General features: G+C 43.5%; 4 protein-coding genes and 1 long non-coding RNA gene across 10 annotated transcripts in view; 1 reads left to right on the plus strand and 4 right to left on the minus strand.

The window, feature by feature from the left end:
• Window positions 1-185: 185 nt before the first annotated feature.
• On the minus strand, window positions 186-3,011 carry eef1b2 (eukaryotic translation elongation factor 1 beta 2). Its single transcript, XM_050066324.1, has 7 exons — window positions 2,852-3,011; window positions 1,434-1,556; window positions 1,228-1,354; window positions 1,080-1,146; window positions 750-875; window positions 399-466; window positions 186-312 (listed from the first exon to the last, which is right to left on the minus strand). Exons 1-7 carry the CDS (start codon window positions 2,929-2,931, stop codon window positions 226-228), a joined length of 678 nt encoding a protein of 225 aa, XP_049922281.1. The 5' UTR covers window positions 2,932-3,011; the 3' UTR covers window positions 186-225.
• Window positions 3,012-5,944: 2,933 nt separating this feature from the next.
• arl11 (ADP-ribosylation factor-like 11) lies at window positions 5,945-8,702 on the plus strand. Of its 4 annotated transcripts, XM_050066332.1 has the most exons (5): window positions 6,073-6,185; window positions 6,294-6,359; window positions 6,714-6,829; window positions 6,953-7,130; window positions 8,568-8,702. In XM_050066332.1, exons 1-5 carry the CDS (start codon window positions 6,153-6,155, stop codon window positions 8,694-8,696), a joined length of 522 nt encoding a protein of 173 aa, XP_049922289.1. In that variant the 5' UTR covers window positions 6,073-6,152; the 3' UTR covers window positions 8,697-8,702. The 4 variants fall into 4 exon arrangements, with proteins under 4 accessions (XP_049922288.1, XP_049922291.1, XP_049922289.1 ...); XM_050066331.1 differs by lacking the exon at window positions 8,568-8,702 and having other exon boundaries at window positions 5,945-6,078; window positions 6,953-7,321; XM_050066330.1 differs by lacking the exon at window positions 8,568-8,702 and having other exon boundaries at window positions 6,953-7,321.
• On the minus strand, window positions 5,984-6,970 carry LOC126403586 (uncharacterized). The gene is made up of 4 exons (XR_007571327.1): window positions 6,960-6,970; window positions 6,708-6,836; window positions 6,224-6,347; window positions 5,984-6,118 (listed from the first exon to the last, which is right to left on the minus strand). It is a non-coding gene; the product is annotated as an uncharacterized LOC126403586 (long non-coding RNA).
• Window positions 8,703-8,768: 66 nt separating the features above from the next.
• On the minus strand, window positions 8,769-11,156 carry ebpl (EBP like). Of its 3 annotated transcripts, none has more exons than XM_050066329.1 (5): window positions 11,052-11,156; window positions 10,721-10,953; window positions 10,331-10,400; window positions 10,072-10,210; window positions 8,769-9,233 (listed from the first exon to the last, which is right to left on the minus strand). In XM_050066329.1, exons 2-5 carry the CDS (start codon window positions 10,895-10,897, stop codon window positions 8,987-8,989), a joined length of 633 nt encoding a protein of 210 aa, XP_049922286.1. In that variant the 5' UTR covers window positions 10,898-10,953; window positions 11,052-11,156; the 3' UTR covers window positions 8,769-8,986. The 3 variants fall into 3 exon arrangements, with proteins under 3 accessions (XP_049922286.1, XP_049922284.1, XP_049922285.1); XM_050066327.1 differs by having other exon boundaries at window positions 11,000-11,152; XM_050066328.1 differs by having other exon boundaries at window positions 11,026-11,140.
• A 386-nt stretch (window positions 11,157-11,542) lies between these two features.
• LOC126403573 (caveolae-associated protein 2-like) overlaps window positions 11,543-15,847 on the minus strand; it is a 12,078-nt gene continuing 7,773 nt past the window's right edge. Inside the window, exons 4-6 of the mRNA XM_050066321.1 lie at window positions 15,438-15,701; window positions 15,203-15,355; window positions 11,543-13,923 (exon numbers count right to left, since the gene is read on the minus strand). Of these exons, the coding sequence (XP_049922278.1) occupies window positions 13,564-13,923; window positions 15,203-15,355; window positions 15,438-15,701 (777 nt within the window). The 3' untranslated portion in view covers window positions 11,543-13,563. The remainder of the gene's footprint in view (window positions 13,924-15,202; window positions 15,356-15,437; window positions 15,702-15,847) is intronic.

Here is a 15,847-nt window from a genome sequence, read left to right on the forward strand (position 1 = left end):
AAATCTGAACTTCAGTGTATTTGATGTTTTTTTTTCCCTCCAAATCTTAAAACAAAAACATGTATGGAGCAAAATATCCCAGAATCTGAATCTTTCAATCACTGTGTGACAGAGAAACACCAAGTGGAGCTGTGGCGCTCCCTGCTGGCTCCCTTCAGAATAACTCAGACACACACACACAATGGTTCTGTGTTGAAGTGCTCTTTATTAACATGACATTTGTTCTCAGATCTTGTTGAAAGCAGCGACGTCCATCGACTGAACGAAGTCCTCGAAGGCTGTGATCTGCTCCTCCAGGATGTCTGTGCCCACCTGACCACACATACACACAGGTAAATACACACACTCAAGGTAACACAAGCCGTAGAGTACAAACAGCAGATCAGAGAGCCGCTCACCTTGTCGTCTTCCACCACGCAGCCGATCTGCAGCTTCTTGATGCCGTAACCCACCGGGACCAGTTTGGCTGCAGGACAAGTAAACTGATCAGTATTTATCAATCAGGCTGTGATCAATTCGTATCAGTGTTTGTTTCTCTGCTGAGGTCTCAGATTGTTTGGTGACATCACACATTCAGCCGAAAGATGGTGAGTTAGATCATCACAGAATCTGCAGAGTTATACTGGACTGATAGAGAGTACTGTATGAGCCAGTGTTATGTAGTATAGTATGTGTTATGTAGTACAGTATACGCGCCAGTGTTATGTAGTATAGTATGTGTTATGTAGTACAGTATGCAGTTTTCTTACACTGTCCCCAGACGAGCCCATCCATCTGAATACTGCGAACACACTCCTCCAGCTTTGCCATGTCCGTCTCGTCGTCCCACGGCTTGACGTCCAATAGGATTGACGATTTGGCGATGAGGGTGGGCTCTGAGGAGGAAGAGAAGGAGATCAGTTCCCATGGAAACAAGTCTGGACTTAAAGCCACATGAGGCCACGACACTCTCAGGTAAAAAAGGTGTCCATCAGGCAGTCAGCCGAAAGATGGTGATAGGTTGATCATCATGAAGAGCCAGCCAATTAGGGGACAGTATTCTGTCTGTAGATCAGTACTGTGATCGGTGCAGGACGTACTCTTTGCCTTCTTGGCGGCATACTCAGCCAGGCGTTCCTCCTTCAGTCTGGCTGCCTCTGCGTCCTCCTGCAAGACGAAACACAGGGGACGTTAAACATGGACTCCATTGACAAATCCAGGTGGCTGATGACATCACTGTGACCTCACCTCCTCGTCAGAGCCGAACAAGTCGATGTCGTCGTCCTCGTCGTCATCTTTGGAGGCGGGGGCGGAGGTGGTGTCAGCCACACCTGAGGGGCCGTACTGGCCCAGAGGTTTCTTCACACCTGGGAGGCTGACAGGAGGAGGAGGGTCACTGATGATGTCACACACACCTGTGCACCCAAACACCTTGATGACGTCACTGTCCTCACCTGCTCTTCTGGCTCTGGTAGGATTTGATGTGGTTGTACCAGCGAAGGGCGTGGCACAGGTCGGCCGGGGGTGGGGTTGAGATCGCCTCGAAGACCGCTACGTCAGCCTGAGAGGGAACGTACCTGACGACAGGTAAACACATCATAAATACACATATGGAGACAGACTGGTGTCAGTTGTGTAATTTAAAAACATTTCAGCAAATACAAAAAAAAAAAGTAAACATACAAATATAATAAAATTTCGGATAAATAAAATTCCAATGAATTAAATCTGAATACATTCAACAAATTAACTGACATACATTTAATTAATTTATAAATAAAAAGCATTTCTGAATATTTTCCTGACGTTTTAAATGAGTGAATCTCATTTCTACACTTGCAGATTAGCATTTTACGCACGCTGTACGGAGGCAGATTTGTGTAATCTGTAAAAATAAAAACACCTTCTACAAATACAAAAGGAGGATTTGAAAACTCAATTTTATTTTGAAAATATGAAACAGATCGGCAAATGTATATGCAAACAAATTTCACAAATTAAGAAAAAATGCACAATGTAAAATGTTAAGATATTTAAATTTATATTTCAGTTTCATCGTTACTCAAATCTGCCTCCACATGGTGTGTAATGTGATATAAAATGCAAATTCACAAGTGTAGAATTATGTTTCATTAAGAAAAACTTTTACAAATATGTGCATATAAAGTCATTTATTTTTTGTTCAATTTTATGTATTTGCAAATTTCTTCCTGCAAAATGGAGACACAACAAATTTGGTTTGTGTTTGAGCAACATATTTATATTTACAGATCGTCAATTTATCAGCATTAACACTTTACATCTCCAAGGTTAACCAACAGTTGTAACTTAAGTCTCATTATTCGCAGGCAACTATCAAATTAAAAGCTACATTATCATTTTGTTAGCATTTAGCTGAAATTAATTAATGAGCCTGTTTATCTTCGTTGAGTTTAAACTCAAAATAACAAGGTGCTGTGTTAAACTAACTCTCTGTGGGACCTGTAAGAGTTCATTCATGAGACACGTAGCAGCACAGTTAGCATGTTAGCACCATGTGGCTCCCTGCTAACGATAGCTTGCAGCTACGTCTTCACATCGAACACGTTTTAAATTAAACTCTGACTGAACTCTAACTCGTCGGTTGTCCGTTGGAAACTCTGCAGACTGACCCGCGGACATTTTAAAACCCTGTATCGGTTCATTTAGTCACATTTAAACACTTAAACTCCGCTAACAGCCTGTCAGCTAACTGTTAGCCGCTGTTGGCTAGCTGAGCGCAGAGCCAAGATGGCGCCCAGCCGCTCGCAGTTTCTCTGTGCAGAACTCCGCCACAGTTTCTAGATGGTTCTACTGGGCTCTACTGGTTTCCACCGAGTTCTACTGCACTGACCCCTCGATGTAGCTGCGCTCCGCCAGGAAGCCGTTCAGCACTTTGAGGCCGGAGGTTGATTTCAAGTCGCCGAAGCCCATGATGACGCGGAAGATCCGGGGAGGAGGAGGGAAGGAGCCGCCGGAGGAGCGAGAAGAAGAAGGAGGGAGGAGGCGGGAAGAGCCTGGCTTTATACCCGGAGACAGACCCCTCCTCACCGGGCACCGCTCCTCCTCCTCACCGCTGAACCTGGAGGAGGAGGACATGTTGGTACTAACAAAAATAACAACTGAAACAATAATAATAATAATAATAATAAAATCCAATGAATAATATTTAACAACAACAGTAACAGTGTACAGACTGGTCCGTTTTTTATGATGCTTGTGATGATTGTAATGACCTGACTGAGGTGGTGTCTTCCTATGTATCTTTCTGTGAGGACTGAGATAAGGAAAGCAAAGAAAATACATAGAGAAAAAATAGAATTACAGTATAGTAGTGGTAATCTTCGAGATGCTTGGAAGGGCATTAAGTCCATGGCCGCTATAAACCAGAATAAAGACAGTACTGGGAAACATGTTAATCTGGAAGGGGTCAAGGACCAGGAATTGCCAAATGTTCTAATGCTTTTTATTCTCGTTTTGAACAGCTTGACTTTTCTGATAAGATAAGTGAACTTAAAAATTCACTTTCCCCAGCCAACGACATTATAATATCAGAAGACGGTGGTTAAGTTATTGAAAGGCACTGATGTGAGAAAAGCCCCAGGTCCTGACGGTATATGTGGCCATACATTGCATCACTGCGCTGTGCAGCTTGGTGGTGTTCTTAAACATATTTTTCACTGTGCAGCTTGGTGGTGTTCTTAAACATATTTTTCAAATGATAGTTGATTCTTTTCAGTATCCCAGTACATGGAAAATATCTCATATTGTGCCACTACTGAAGAATAGTAGCCTAGACAGCCTAATGACTGAAGGCCAATGCCCTCACTTCATTGATAATGAAAATCCTGGAGAAAATAATTAAGAATGAGATTCTCACAGCTATCGAGGGTGAACTCGACCCTCTACAATTTGCTTACCAGGCTGGAAAGGGTTTTGAGGACGCTAAGATTTTTATTCTTAACGCCTTGTACAAACATCTGGAGAAACCTACTGCCCATGCTAGACTGCTGTTTGGAGATTTCTCCTCCGCTTTTAATCACATGCAACCTTGTCTTTTAATGGAGAGACTGATTTCTGATTTTAAACTACCACATCAACTTGTTTTATTGATTTTAGACTTCTTGACCAACAGACAGCAGAGGGTCATTGTGAATGGTCATTTGTCTGACACTGTTGTAACTAATACCGGTTCACCACAGGGGTGCGTATTGTCACCTCTTCTTTATATCTTATACACTGACAGCTGCAGACCATCTTGTGACAGCAGCTTCCTTGTTAAGTTTTCGGATGATACTGTGTTGTTGTCTCTCCTTCAGGGTGCCCAACACAACCATGGTGTGGCTCTCCCTGCATTTGTAGATTGGTGTAAGGACAACTTTCTAGAGTTAAATGCATCCAAAACTAAAGAAATGATGATTGATTTTAGACGTAACAAGAAGGCCTTCACTGAGAGTGTCATAGATGGAGAGAAGATTGAAATTCTCAGCTCCCATAAATATCTAGGCACTGTGTTTGACAACCAGCTTAAATGGGATGTTAACACTGAAGCTCTGGTCAAACGTGGACAGCAGGGGACTCATCTCCTTCGAATGTTAAATTCTTTTTCTGTCAGTCCAGTGATTCTTTGTCGTTTTTATCAGTCCTTCATTGAAAGCCTTTTGACTTATTCTTTCATCTGTTGGTTCAACAACCTGTCACTCGGGGACAAGAACAGCCTGAACAGAGTTGTGGAAATTTGTTCCAAGATTATCGGACTTAAGCAGAGAGAGCTAGGTCCTCTATGGGAGCAACAGGTTCTGAGGAAGTCACACAGCATTCTAAGTACTTCCAGGCATGTCTTAGCAAGTGAATTTTCACTGTTACCTTCAGGGTGTCGTTATGCCCAACCTGCTTGTAAGGGTAATCACTTTTCCAAGTCTTTCATCCCCTCTGCTGTCCCATTGTTAAACACATCCTTATGAATTGTATTGTGTGCATTGTGCATTGTGCATTGGGTACTGTGTACCTCTATGTATTTTTATCATCCAGTGCCGGTATTGATTACTTTTTTTAATGAACATATTTATTGGTGTTTTCTTCACATTTTAATGTAATTCATCATGGCGACTAACAACATTTGCACACAGCTTTTAATTTTCTTTCTATGTTCTATGTGTTGTGTGTGTGTTGTTGTGCAAGCTGTCAAATGAAATTGCCCTTTAGGGGATTAATAAAGTTTTCTTGAGTCTTGAGCTTTATATAAAATAAACAAAGAATAATAAATAAAATAATAATAATACTTACTATGAAATACAATAATATTTAGTAACAAAAACGATGAGAAATTGTAATAAAAATCAATAATACAACATTAATAATAATAATAATAATAATAATAATAAAATATTGTTTAAACAACAATTATACTTGATAATAATAGATTATAATACAATGAAGTAATACTAATAAGAATAAAATATGATAATATTTAATAACAATAATGCTAATAATAAATTATATTAAAAATACAATAATATAATATTGATAATAATAAATAAAATAATAATTACAACAACAATAATAATAATCATAACAATAATGGAAGTAATTTTAATAAGAAAAATGCAAAGAAGGAGAGTTATGAATATATATGTTATTATATATATAAATGTTATAATATTAATTTATATAAATTAAATGTCAGTCAGGAAACAGTTTAACACAATATGTTGGCAAGACTTAAAAAAGTAAAAGAAAAATTAAATACAGATAGAAAAATGAAAAACTATTTTCTTATTTTGTTTAGTTTCAGTGTGATCCTCCTGTTTTCTACTTGTATCAAAAGTCCTACACAATTATTATTATTGAGAGACAAACAAAAACAACAACACAAACTGTTTATCATGTCTGACTCATTATGTCTTCTTTCTTCTTCTGTGTGCTGGACATGAGCTCTGCCTGCAGACACTCCACACGCCTCTCACACAAGAATGCAGTCAGACCTGTCCCACTGTCACATGACCTGCTGTGATTGGACGCTGCGCGCTGATTGGCCCTGGGCTTCAATGAAGCTGAACACACCTGAGAGATGTCAGACAGGTGAGTTTCAGCCAGACACACGGAGCTCGGCATTACCCCACTGTTATTACAGGTGAAGGAAAAGAAGAAGAGTGATGGGTCAGGGTCACAGCTCCGCCTCCCCTCAGGTAACTCACACTGTACCTGACACACAGGTGTGTCTCACCTGCCTGACAGTCACTGGTCAGGGACGGAGAACATGTTCTCAAAAGTAACAGGTGTGTCTGTGCGTCCAGGTGATCCTGATGGGTTTGGACTCTGCTGGGAAGTCGACTCTGTTAGCCCGCCTCCTGACAGGACAGGTGAGAGTGAGATAGACAGGTTAGAGTGAGATGGACAGGTGAGTGTGAGACGGACAGGTGAGTGTGAGACGGACAGGTGAGAGTGAGTTGGACAGGTGAGAGTGAGTTGGACAGGTGAGAGTGAGATGGACAGGTGAGTGTGAGACGGACAGGTGAGAGTGAGTTGGACAGGTGAGTGTGAGACGGACAGGTGAGAGTGAACAGGACAGATGAGTGTGAGACGGACAGGTGAGAGTGAACAGGACAGGTGAGTGTGAGACGGACAGGTGAGTGTGAGACGGACAGGTGAGAGTGAACAGGACAGGTGACCAACAGGTGTCTCAGGTGTGACTGTGGTCGTGTGTTTACCTGAAGGTGATGGAGACGTCTCCGACCATCGGGTTCAATGTGGGATCTCTGGACCTCGACAAGAAGACGTCTCTGACTGTGTGGGACGTCGGAGGACAGAAGAGCATGAGGGCCAACTGGAGGTAAATACTAAAAAATAAACAACCAAACAAACACACAAACAAAGTAAATAAGCACACAACTATGGAAACAATCATACAAAGAAAACAAACAAACACTCTGTTGTTGTTGTTGTTGTTGTTGAGGTACTACCTGGACGACTGTAAGGCTCTGGTGTTCTTGGTGGACAGCAGCGACCGCTCCCGGCTGCTGGAGGCTCAGAAGGTTCTGAAGAAGGTTCTGAATGACGAGAAGCTCCGAGGAGTTCCCCTCATGGTTCTCGCCAATAAGAAGGATCTGCCCCACTCCATGACCATCAGAGAGGTACGGGACACACCACAACCTCAACCACAGCCACAGCCTCAGCCTCAGCCACAACCACAACCACAACCACACCCACAACCTCAACCTCAACCACAACCACAACCACAACCACAACCTCAACCTCAACCTCAACCTCAACCTCAACCACAACCTCAACCTCAACCTCAACCTCAACCACAACCATAACCATAACCATAGTTAGTGAGCAAGAACATAGGATGCTTCTTATTTACAAAACAAGGACAGAGGCTTCCTAATTAGGGAACGAGGCCAGAGGAAGCATCCTAGTTACAGAACAAGGACAGAGGAAGCCTCCTAGTTATGGACCAAGGACAGAGGAAGCATCCTAGTTAGGGACCAAGGACAGAGGACGTGTCCTAGTTATAGAACAAGGACAGAGGAAGCTTCCTAGTTAGGGAAAAAGGACAGAGGAAGCCTCCTAGTTAGGGACCAAGGACAGAGGAAGCGTCCTAGTTAGGGACCAAGGACAGAGGAAGTGTTCTAGTTATAGAACAAGGACAGAGGAAGCTTCCTAGTTAGGGAAAAAGGACAGAGAAAGCCTCCTAGTTATGGACCAATGACAGAGGAAGCGTCCTAGTCAGGGACCAAGGACAGAGGAAGTGTCCTAGTTACAGAACAAGAACAGAAAAAACTTCTTAAGTAGGGACTAAGGACAGAGGAAGCATCCTAGTTAGGGACCAATGATAGAGGAAGCATCCTCGTTAGGGAACAAGGAAAGAGGAAGCATCCTAGTTAGGAAACAAGGACAGAGGGAGCTTCCTAGTTAGGGAACAAGATCAGAGGATGCGTCCCAGGGGAAGTGTTCTAGTTTGGGAACAATGACAAAATAAGCTACCTGGTTAGGGAAAAAGGACATAAGATAATTACTATTTTTGGAACAAGGACAGAGGAAGCTTCCTAATTAGGGAGCAAGGATAGAGAAGACGTCATGGTTAGGGAGCAAAGACAGAGGAAGTTTCCTAGTTGAGGAACTAGGACAGAGGATGCTTCTTATTTACAAAACAAGGACAGAGAAAGCTTCCTAGTTAGGGGATAAGGACAGAGGAAGCGTCCTAGTTAGAGACCAAGGACAGAGGAAGCATCCTAATTAGGGAGCAAGGATAGAGAAGACGTCATGGTTAGGGAGCAAAGACAGAGGAAGTTTCCTAGTTGAGGAACTAGGACAGAGGATGCTTCTTATTTACAAAACAAGGACAGAGAAAGCTTCCTAGTTAGGGGATAAGGACAGAGGAAGCATCCTGTTTAGTGAACTACACTAACCAGTTGTGAATTCAAGCCTTTTTAACTCATCTCCTCATCATTGTTTTTTGTCCATCCCTCCCTGTACCCCCCTCCTCCTCTCTGACTCCCGCCCCCCCTCCTCCTCTTCCTCTTCCTCCTCCTCTTCCTCCTCCTCCTCCTCTTCCTCCCCATCAGATCTCCAATCAGTTGGACCTTCCCAGTTACGTAGACCGGCTGTGGGAGATTCAGGCCTGCAGCGCTCTGAAAGGACTCGGACTCCAACAGGCCTTCATGTCCGTCAACAAACTCATCAAGAAGAGCTGAGAGGAGGAGGAGGAGGAGGAGCGTAGAGAGAGTGGATAAAGAGGGAAATGATGTGAAGGAAACTAGTAAATGTTAATGTCTCTACATTTATTATTTATAATAATTATCTGTTGTTTGCTGTAAGGATGTGACGACTGATCAATAATCAGACTGTAGGGACCGATCATTAAAGTCTCATATCAGTGATCTATGTGAACAGTGTTGACTCTAATTAATCAGCCAATCAATCAATCAGTCTCAGATGTCGATCAATAACATTCCAATAACATTTAAAACACAGTCCGTCCTCTCTACGCCGTCTTCTTGTTGACGCCACCGTCCGCTCTGAGCATGTGCAGCTGCCTCAGACAGAACCAGGACTGGAGCAGCAGCAGAACCGGGACGAGGACCCAGACCCCATTGAAGAAGACCAGGTAGACCCACAGGTAGATCCAGGAGGACGTGTCCAGGTGAGGACTGCCCACCAGCCAATCAGGACAGAACGTCATCCAGCAGCCGTACAGCTCGCACACGCTCAGAGACACCTGCAGGAAGTGTCTGCAAACACACAGCAGGTACTGTTACTATGGTAACTGTCCTTCAGGGAAGTGTAAGGGAACAAGGACAGAGGAAGCTTCTTACTAAGGGACCGAGGAAATAGGATGCTTACTATTTATGGAACAAGAAGCTTCTTATTTACAGAGGAGGCATTCTGGTTAGGGAACAAGGACAGAGGAGGCATTCTGGTTAGGGAACAAGGACAGAGGGTGTGTCCTACTTCGGGAACAAGAACAAAGAAGCGTCTTAGTTAGGATACAAGAACAGAGGAAGTATCCTACGTAGGAAACAAGGACAGAGAAAATGTCGTTATGGAAGATGGACAGAGGAAGCTCACCAGTTAGGAAACAAGATCAGAGGAGGCGCCCTACTTTGAGAACAAGAACAAAGGATGCTTCCTACTAACAGAATAAGGACAGAGGGAGCTTCCTAATTAAAGAACAATGGCCAGAGGAAGCTTCCTAGTTACAGAACAAGGACAGAGGAAGCATCCTAGTTAGGGAACAAGGACAGAGGATGTGTCCTAGTTAGGGAACAAGAATAGAGGAAATGTCCTCGTTATGAGACAGAGACAGAGGAAGTTTCCTTAAAAGGGAAAAAGGACACAAGATGCTTCTCATCTACAAAACAAGGACAGAGGAAGATTCCTAGTTAGAGAACAAGGACAGAGGACGTGTCCTAGTTAGGGAACAAGGACAGAGGAAGATTCTTAGTTAGAGAACAAGGACAGAGGACGTGTCCTAGTTAGGGAACAAGGACAGAGGAATCATTCTAGTTCGGGAGGAAGCACAAAGGATCCTCCCATGTTCAAAACAAGGGCAAAACGTTGTAGTATTACCTGTAGTATTTGTCCCTCAGTACTGCGTGTATCAGGAGCACAGCGAGCAGTGAGTCGAGGACGACGGTCAGTATTTCGATGGAGACGATGGTCGGATCAGAAATGAGCCAGCGACCATCAGCTTTACCATACTCCTTCCCTACAGACACACAGTTACAGTTACTGTAGTAAAAGTACTCGAGTACACACTGGAAGTACAGTATAGTACAGTACAAGTATAAAGGTAGTAACAATGGAGGTACTCCAGTAGAGTACTCACAGAGTTCAGCCAGAGGACCTTCAGACGTCTCCACTGTCCCAACCAGAGACATGTAGACAAACGGACCTTCCTGTGGACAGATGGACAATAAAAACATAAACAACAAACAACAATCAGAGGGGTATTCCAGGAGGTTCAACAAACTCTGAGTCTAATCCTGAACTCTGAGTTGACTTACTCTGAGTGAGCAGGTTAGGTTCACAGAGTCAGTTGCCATGGTGATTGACTCAGAGTTTGACTTACCTCTCTGTCTGGAACTGAAAACCCAGAGTTTCCCTCATTTCAGAGTTAACACACTCAGAGTTTTCACTAAACCCCCCACAGCGTCCTGTGGACAGGACAAGCTGAAGAATGATAAACAAATATAAATCAGGTCCCAATTGTTCGTACCAGTGTCAGGTGGACGATGACGTCATAAAACAGCCACATCAGGATCCACCTGTCCTCTGCGGAGCTCCGCCCACCATACCTGTGTGCTAGCAGGACGGCAGCTAACACTTGGATGCTACATGCTAACAGAGAGAGGACAGAGACCAGAGAGAGGCCGGGGGGCGCTACTGAGTCCATCTGCACCACAGAAGAAGAACCCAGTCCAACTCTGTTGTAGAACTCTGTGGTAGAACCTTGTTGTAGAACTCTGTGGTAGATTGTAGAACTCTGTGGTAGAACCTTGTTGTAGAACTCTGTGGTAGAACCTTGTTGTAGAACTCTGTAGTAGAACCTTGTTGTAGAACTCTGTGGTAGAACCTTGTTGTAGAATTCCCTGGTAGAACCTTGTTGTAGAACTCTGTGGTACTTCAGACAGAAGCAGTGTCTGGATGAAAATTCAGGCTCCAACTCTGTGACTATGGAGTGACGTCTCAGACCCCGCCCCCGCCTGTCTCTATTGGCTATGTTGGTTCTAAGCCCTGCCTCGAGTCATCCCATTGGCTGCTGAGGAGACCACCCCACTCCCTGACCCCGCCCCCTCCAAAGGTCAACAGAGTCTGAATCAAACCTCATTCATTAAACAGCTGATTCTGCAGAGAACTCAGGACTTTAACTTTGGCAGATCCCTTCAGATCAGTCAATCAATTAGTCAATTGATTATTTCTCAGATTAAATTATAAAATATATGTGTTTATGTCAGGAAACTGTGAGAACCATCTTGTTTTGTTCGACCAAAAGAAGTTAATTAAGTTCTGGGTTAAAATCAGAGACAGGAAACAGAGCGGTGGTTACACGGTTTTTATTGATTACACAGTTCAGGTGGTTCTGGCACACCTGGGGGACGACTGACAGTCTGACAGGAAGTCAAACAGGAAATGTTCTTTGGCAGCAGGAAGTTTCATTAACGGTAAATAAAAGAACAACAGCAACTGTAAACCTGAAAACAACAAACAGAACAAACAGTCGGTCTCTAACTCTAGGGCTGTTTCCAATCGATATGCAACGGATCAATCTGTTTGATCAGGTCTGTTGATCAGTGGTTCTGTCACTGTTACAGTTAATAATACTTTGTGTCGTTAGTAAACAGATAATCAATCAACAGGCTGGTTATTAATCAGTGTAGATATCAACACACACACACACACGCACACACTGCAGGAAACTGATCAACTTATTGATCAGTGGAAAGCAAAACATTTGAGAGTTCTTCAGTAACAGATAACAGACAGGAATGACAGGAGAACATTTGGAAAATGTTGGGGGAACCTTGATGGAACCTCAGTGGAAACTTGAGGGAACCTTTGAGGGGAACCCAAGTGGAATGTTTGAGGAACCTTGTAGGAACTCCGGGGGAGTCTTTGTGAGACCTTGGGTAGAACGTAGGGGGACGCTGGAGGAACCAACCAAGGAAGAACCCTAGAAGTGCTTTACTGTAACCATAGGGAATCCTTTGGGAAATTTGAAGGCAACATTTGAGGAACCTCAGAGGAACTTTATGGGAATCTTACAGCTATGTTAAGGGGACTTTTGTAGAACCTCACACAAACGTTATGGGAAGTCTTGGGGAACCTGGGCCAAGAACAGTAGAACCTTAGAGGTATCTTTTGAAAAAAAAACTTTAAGGTAACCTTTGAGGAACCTCTGGGGAACTCTATGGGATTCTTAAGGTTATGTTAGAGGAACTTTAGTAGACCACACAAAAAAATATTATGGAAGCTCTTGGGAAACCTTGGCCAAACATCCTAGACCCTTAGAGGTACTTTAGTATAAACATAAGGGATCCATATGGAAATTTTAAGGAAACATTTGAGGAACCTCTGGGGAACTTAATGGGAATCTTATGGCTATGTTAAAGGAACTTAAGTTGAACCTCATAAAAATTTCACAGGAACTCTTGGAGAACCTTGGCCAACCATAGCAGAACCTCAGAAATACTTTTGTGTAACCATAAGGGATCCTTCGGGAAATTTTAAGGTAACCTTTGAGGAACCTCGGACAGACTTTATGGGACTCTTTCAGCTATGTTTGGGAAACTTAAGTAGAACTCCACAAAAGCTTTATGGGAACTGTTGGGGAACTTTTGCCAAACACAGTAGAACCTTAGAGGTACTTCAGTGAAACCATAAAGGATCCTTTGGAAAATGTTAGGGCAACATTTAAGGAACCTTGGAGGAATGTTTAGGAAACAGTGGTAGAACTAATGAGGCACCGTATAAATGTAGACAGTTTGGGGATGATTCGTGGAACACTGGAGGGACATTTTGTATTCAGGGATCTGTTCAGCACCATGTTTACCTTAGTGATCCCTCAGTTCTGTCTGTTTGTGAGAACCTTGTCAGGTTCTAAACTCATTGGGTCCCACCAATGGAAATTTTACATTAATGTTATTGATCAGCAGATTGTTAGTGTTTCTATCAGTCAGCTGTTTAGAACAAAAACAAAAAGAGAAAAAAACTACAACTAAAGAACCGCGGATCTCCAAATTTAAGTGTTCTCATTTTTCAGGTTTTCAGATCAGTTGAAGAAATGAACGTTTAAATTCTCCGACTTCATTCGAAACTTTACAAAACAGAAAGCATGTTTTTGCTTTTTAGTTCCTGAAAAGTTCAAATGTTGGACAACCGAGGTTCTAAGGTTCACATATAGAGACATGAAATATCAGCACAGATGATTAGATATGTGGAAGGAACGTGTGTGTGTGTGGAACTTTATCAATAACAGAAATACTTAAACGGCTCTGAACTTTAAAGGAACAGTTCCACTTTTATATAAAGGCCAAACTGTTCCTTTAGAGATCCGAGTGTTTAGGACTCCTCCTCTTTCTCCTCCTGAGGCAGGGTGGCAGACAAAGTGTACTCCTGACTGACTCCCTCCGAAACCACCGACAGATCCGCCTCCACACCTGACACCTCCTCGCCTTCCTTCTCCTCTTCCTCTTTCACCTCCTCCTCTTCCTCTTTCACCTCCTCCTCTTCCACCTCTTTCACCTCCTCTTCCTCTTTCTCCTCATGCTCAGCCGGAGCCAGCTGGGCATGGACCTCGGTGAAGGGGACCTCCTGGTTGGTGCTGTCCAGCGGGGAGAGCTGGACGTCGGCCTCTGTGAAGACAGACTCCCCCGCCTGAGGGGAAGCCTCGGGGGGCTGTGAGTCGGAGCTGCTGCGAGGCTGAAAGTACAGACGGTCAGAGGTCAGAGAAGTGGAACAACAGGGGAACTTGGTAGTAACTTAATGGACGGGACACATGTTGCCTCTTTTACCGCCTTGAGAACGTGAGGTCGGGTGCTGGGTGCTACACTTGTGCCAACTTTCAAGGTCATGAAGGTAAAATGCATCTGACATTGCTACTCTACCATAAACACCTTATCATCACCTAGGTACCAGAAAGTTCAGAGCTGATCTTCTTCCAGATGTGGTTCTAAATGTGTACCTAAATATCGTCTGTGGGACAGATGGAGAACCCAGGGTAGCCCAACTTCAGAGAGCAACAAACGCGGCATGTGTACGGGACCTTAGAGAACTTTATTTGACCCTTAAGAGAATCTTAGCAGACCCTCTTTCCATCAAAGGACCTCTGACTCTTGAACCGGTTCTGTTTAAGACTCTGGGGACCCTGGTGCTACCTAGAACCATCCAGTGTTCCGCCAGATTTGATCAGAACCATTGAAATCAAGAAGGTGTCATCAATGGGGGTTGTTCCACAACACATAACACATAGTTTTTGTTGAGGAACCTTAGTAGAACCTTGCAGGAACTTTAGCGGGAATGTCAGTGGCCACTTACTAAGAGAATTCATGGGGAAACCTTAGAGGAATGTTACAGAAATGTGTGGTAAACGTAAGGGGATGTTACAGAAAGTTTGGAGAACATTAATGGCACCTTTAGAAAATGTAATCTTCAGCAATCTTCATGGAGTATTTAGAAATCTAAGGAAAATCTTAAGGGAATCAAGGGGATTCTAGGGGTAACCTCAGGGCAATATTAGGAAAATGTGAGGGGAACACTGGGGGAACCTTAATCTAACCTTAGCAGAACCCCAGAGGAACTTTAGGGTAATCTTAGGGGAACCTTACAGGTACTTGACAGCAAAAATGTGGGGGATCTTGGTGGAATGTTAAGGATACCTGGAACAAATTTAAGGGGAACTTCAGGGAAATATTGCTAGTTAAACATTGGGGCAAATATATTTCTGGGAACCGCGGGTTGTTGGAGGAACCTTAGTACAACTTTACAGGAGCTTTACAGTGGATGTTAGTGGAACCTTTCTAAGGGGATTCATGGGGTAACCTTAGAGGAATGGTACAAGAACTTGCGGTGAACCTAGTGGAATGTTAAAGGAAACTTTGGGGAACATTAGTGGCACTTGAAAAAGTTAGGGGAACCTAAGAGGAACTGAGAATGCTTGATAATATTGAGATTAAAGGAGTATTAGAACAACAAAGAGTACCTTCCTGATGCTGAAGGTCAGAGGTGAAACCTTCAGACTGGAGGTTCTCTGTTTGATCTTCTCTCGTTGTTCCTGAGAAACAATCTTTGTTCCGATCTTCGTCATCTTCTTCTCAATGTTCTGCCTGGAGAACGCCTTCTTCAGACTGTCAACCTGCGGAGGGAGAAACTGTTACACCTGTCTGTCTGACTGTGCACATCTGTCTGACTGAACACCTTCAGTTGGACCTTCTTACCTTCTTCAGACTGGAACGTTTCAGTTTCTCGGCTCTGGACTTCTCCATGTTCTCCAGATCGTGAGGCCACATCTCCTCGTCCTCTAACTCCGCCTCCAACCCAACGTCCTCATCAGACGATAGGTCAATGGTATGGAGCCCGCCCTCCTGGGATTGGTTGCCATCGACGCCCGCTGCCGATTCATCACCTTCTTCCAAAATCTCATCACGAGGGAACGGAGGAGGATCCTTCACGAAAACAGTGGAGGGGATCTCATTCTCCTCCTGAAGGAGAGGAGAACATTAGGAAAACATCTGAGAAACCAAACCTTGGATATCTTAATTCAATTCAATTCAATTTTATTTATAAAGCCCAATATCACAAATCACAATTTGCCTCACAGGGCTTTACAGCATACGACATCCCTCTG

The sequence above is a fragment of the Epinephelus moara genome, chromosome 16 (assembly GCF_006386435.1).
Source record: "Epinephelus moara isolate mb chromosome 16, YSFRI_EMoa_1.0, whole genome shotgun sequence".
Lineage (NCBI taxonomy): Eukaryota > Metazoa > Chordata > Actinopteri > Perciformes > Serranidae > Epinephelus > Epinephelus moara.

Excerpts from the sequence above, each read along its gene's own strand:
- eef1b2 (XM_050066324.1), bottom strand. The coding sequence starts at position 2,931 with ATGGGCTTCGGCGACTTGAAATCAACCTCCGGCCTCAAAGTGCTGAAC. Across the intron at positions 1,557-2,851 it reads GAGCGCAGCTACATCGAGGG|GTACGTTCCCTCTCAGGCTG; the intron begins GTCAGTGCAGTA and ends ACCTGTCGTCAG. Across the intron at positions 1,355-1,433 it reads TACCAGAGCCAGAAGAGCAG|CCTCCCAGGTGTGAAGAAAC; the intron begins GTGAGGACAGTG and ends TCCTCCTGTCAG.
- arl11 (XM_050066330.1), top strand. The coding sequence starts at position 6,153 with ATGGGTCAGGGTCACAGCTCCGCCTCCCCTCAG. Across the intron at positions 6,186-6,293 it reads ACAGCTCCGCCTCCCCTCAG|GTGATCCTGATGGGTTTGGA; the intron begins GTAACTCACACT and ends CTGTGCGTCCAG. Across the intron at positions 6,360-6,713 it reads CCCGCCTCCTGACAGGACAG|GTGATGGAGACGTCTCCGAC; the intron begins GTGAGAGTGAGA and ends GTTTACCTGAAG.
- ebpl (XM_050066329.1), bottom strand. The coding sequence starts at position 10,897 with ATGGACTCAGTAGCGCCCCCCGGCCTCTCTCTGGTCTCTGTCCTCTCT. Across the intron at positions 10,401-10,720 it reads TCATCGTCCACCTGACACTG|GAAGGTCCGTTTGTCTACAT; the intron begins GTACGAACAATT and ends ATCTGTCCACAG. Across the intron at positions 9,234-10,071 it reads CTGAGGGACAAATACTACAG|ACACTTCCTGCAGGTGTCTC; the intron begins GTAATACTACAA and ends GTGTGTTTGCAG.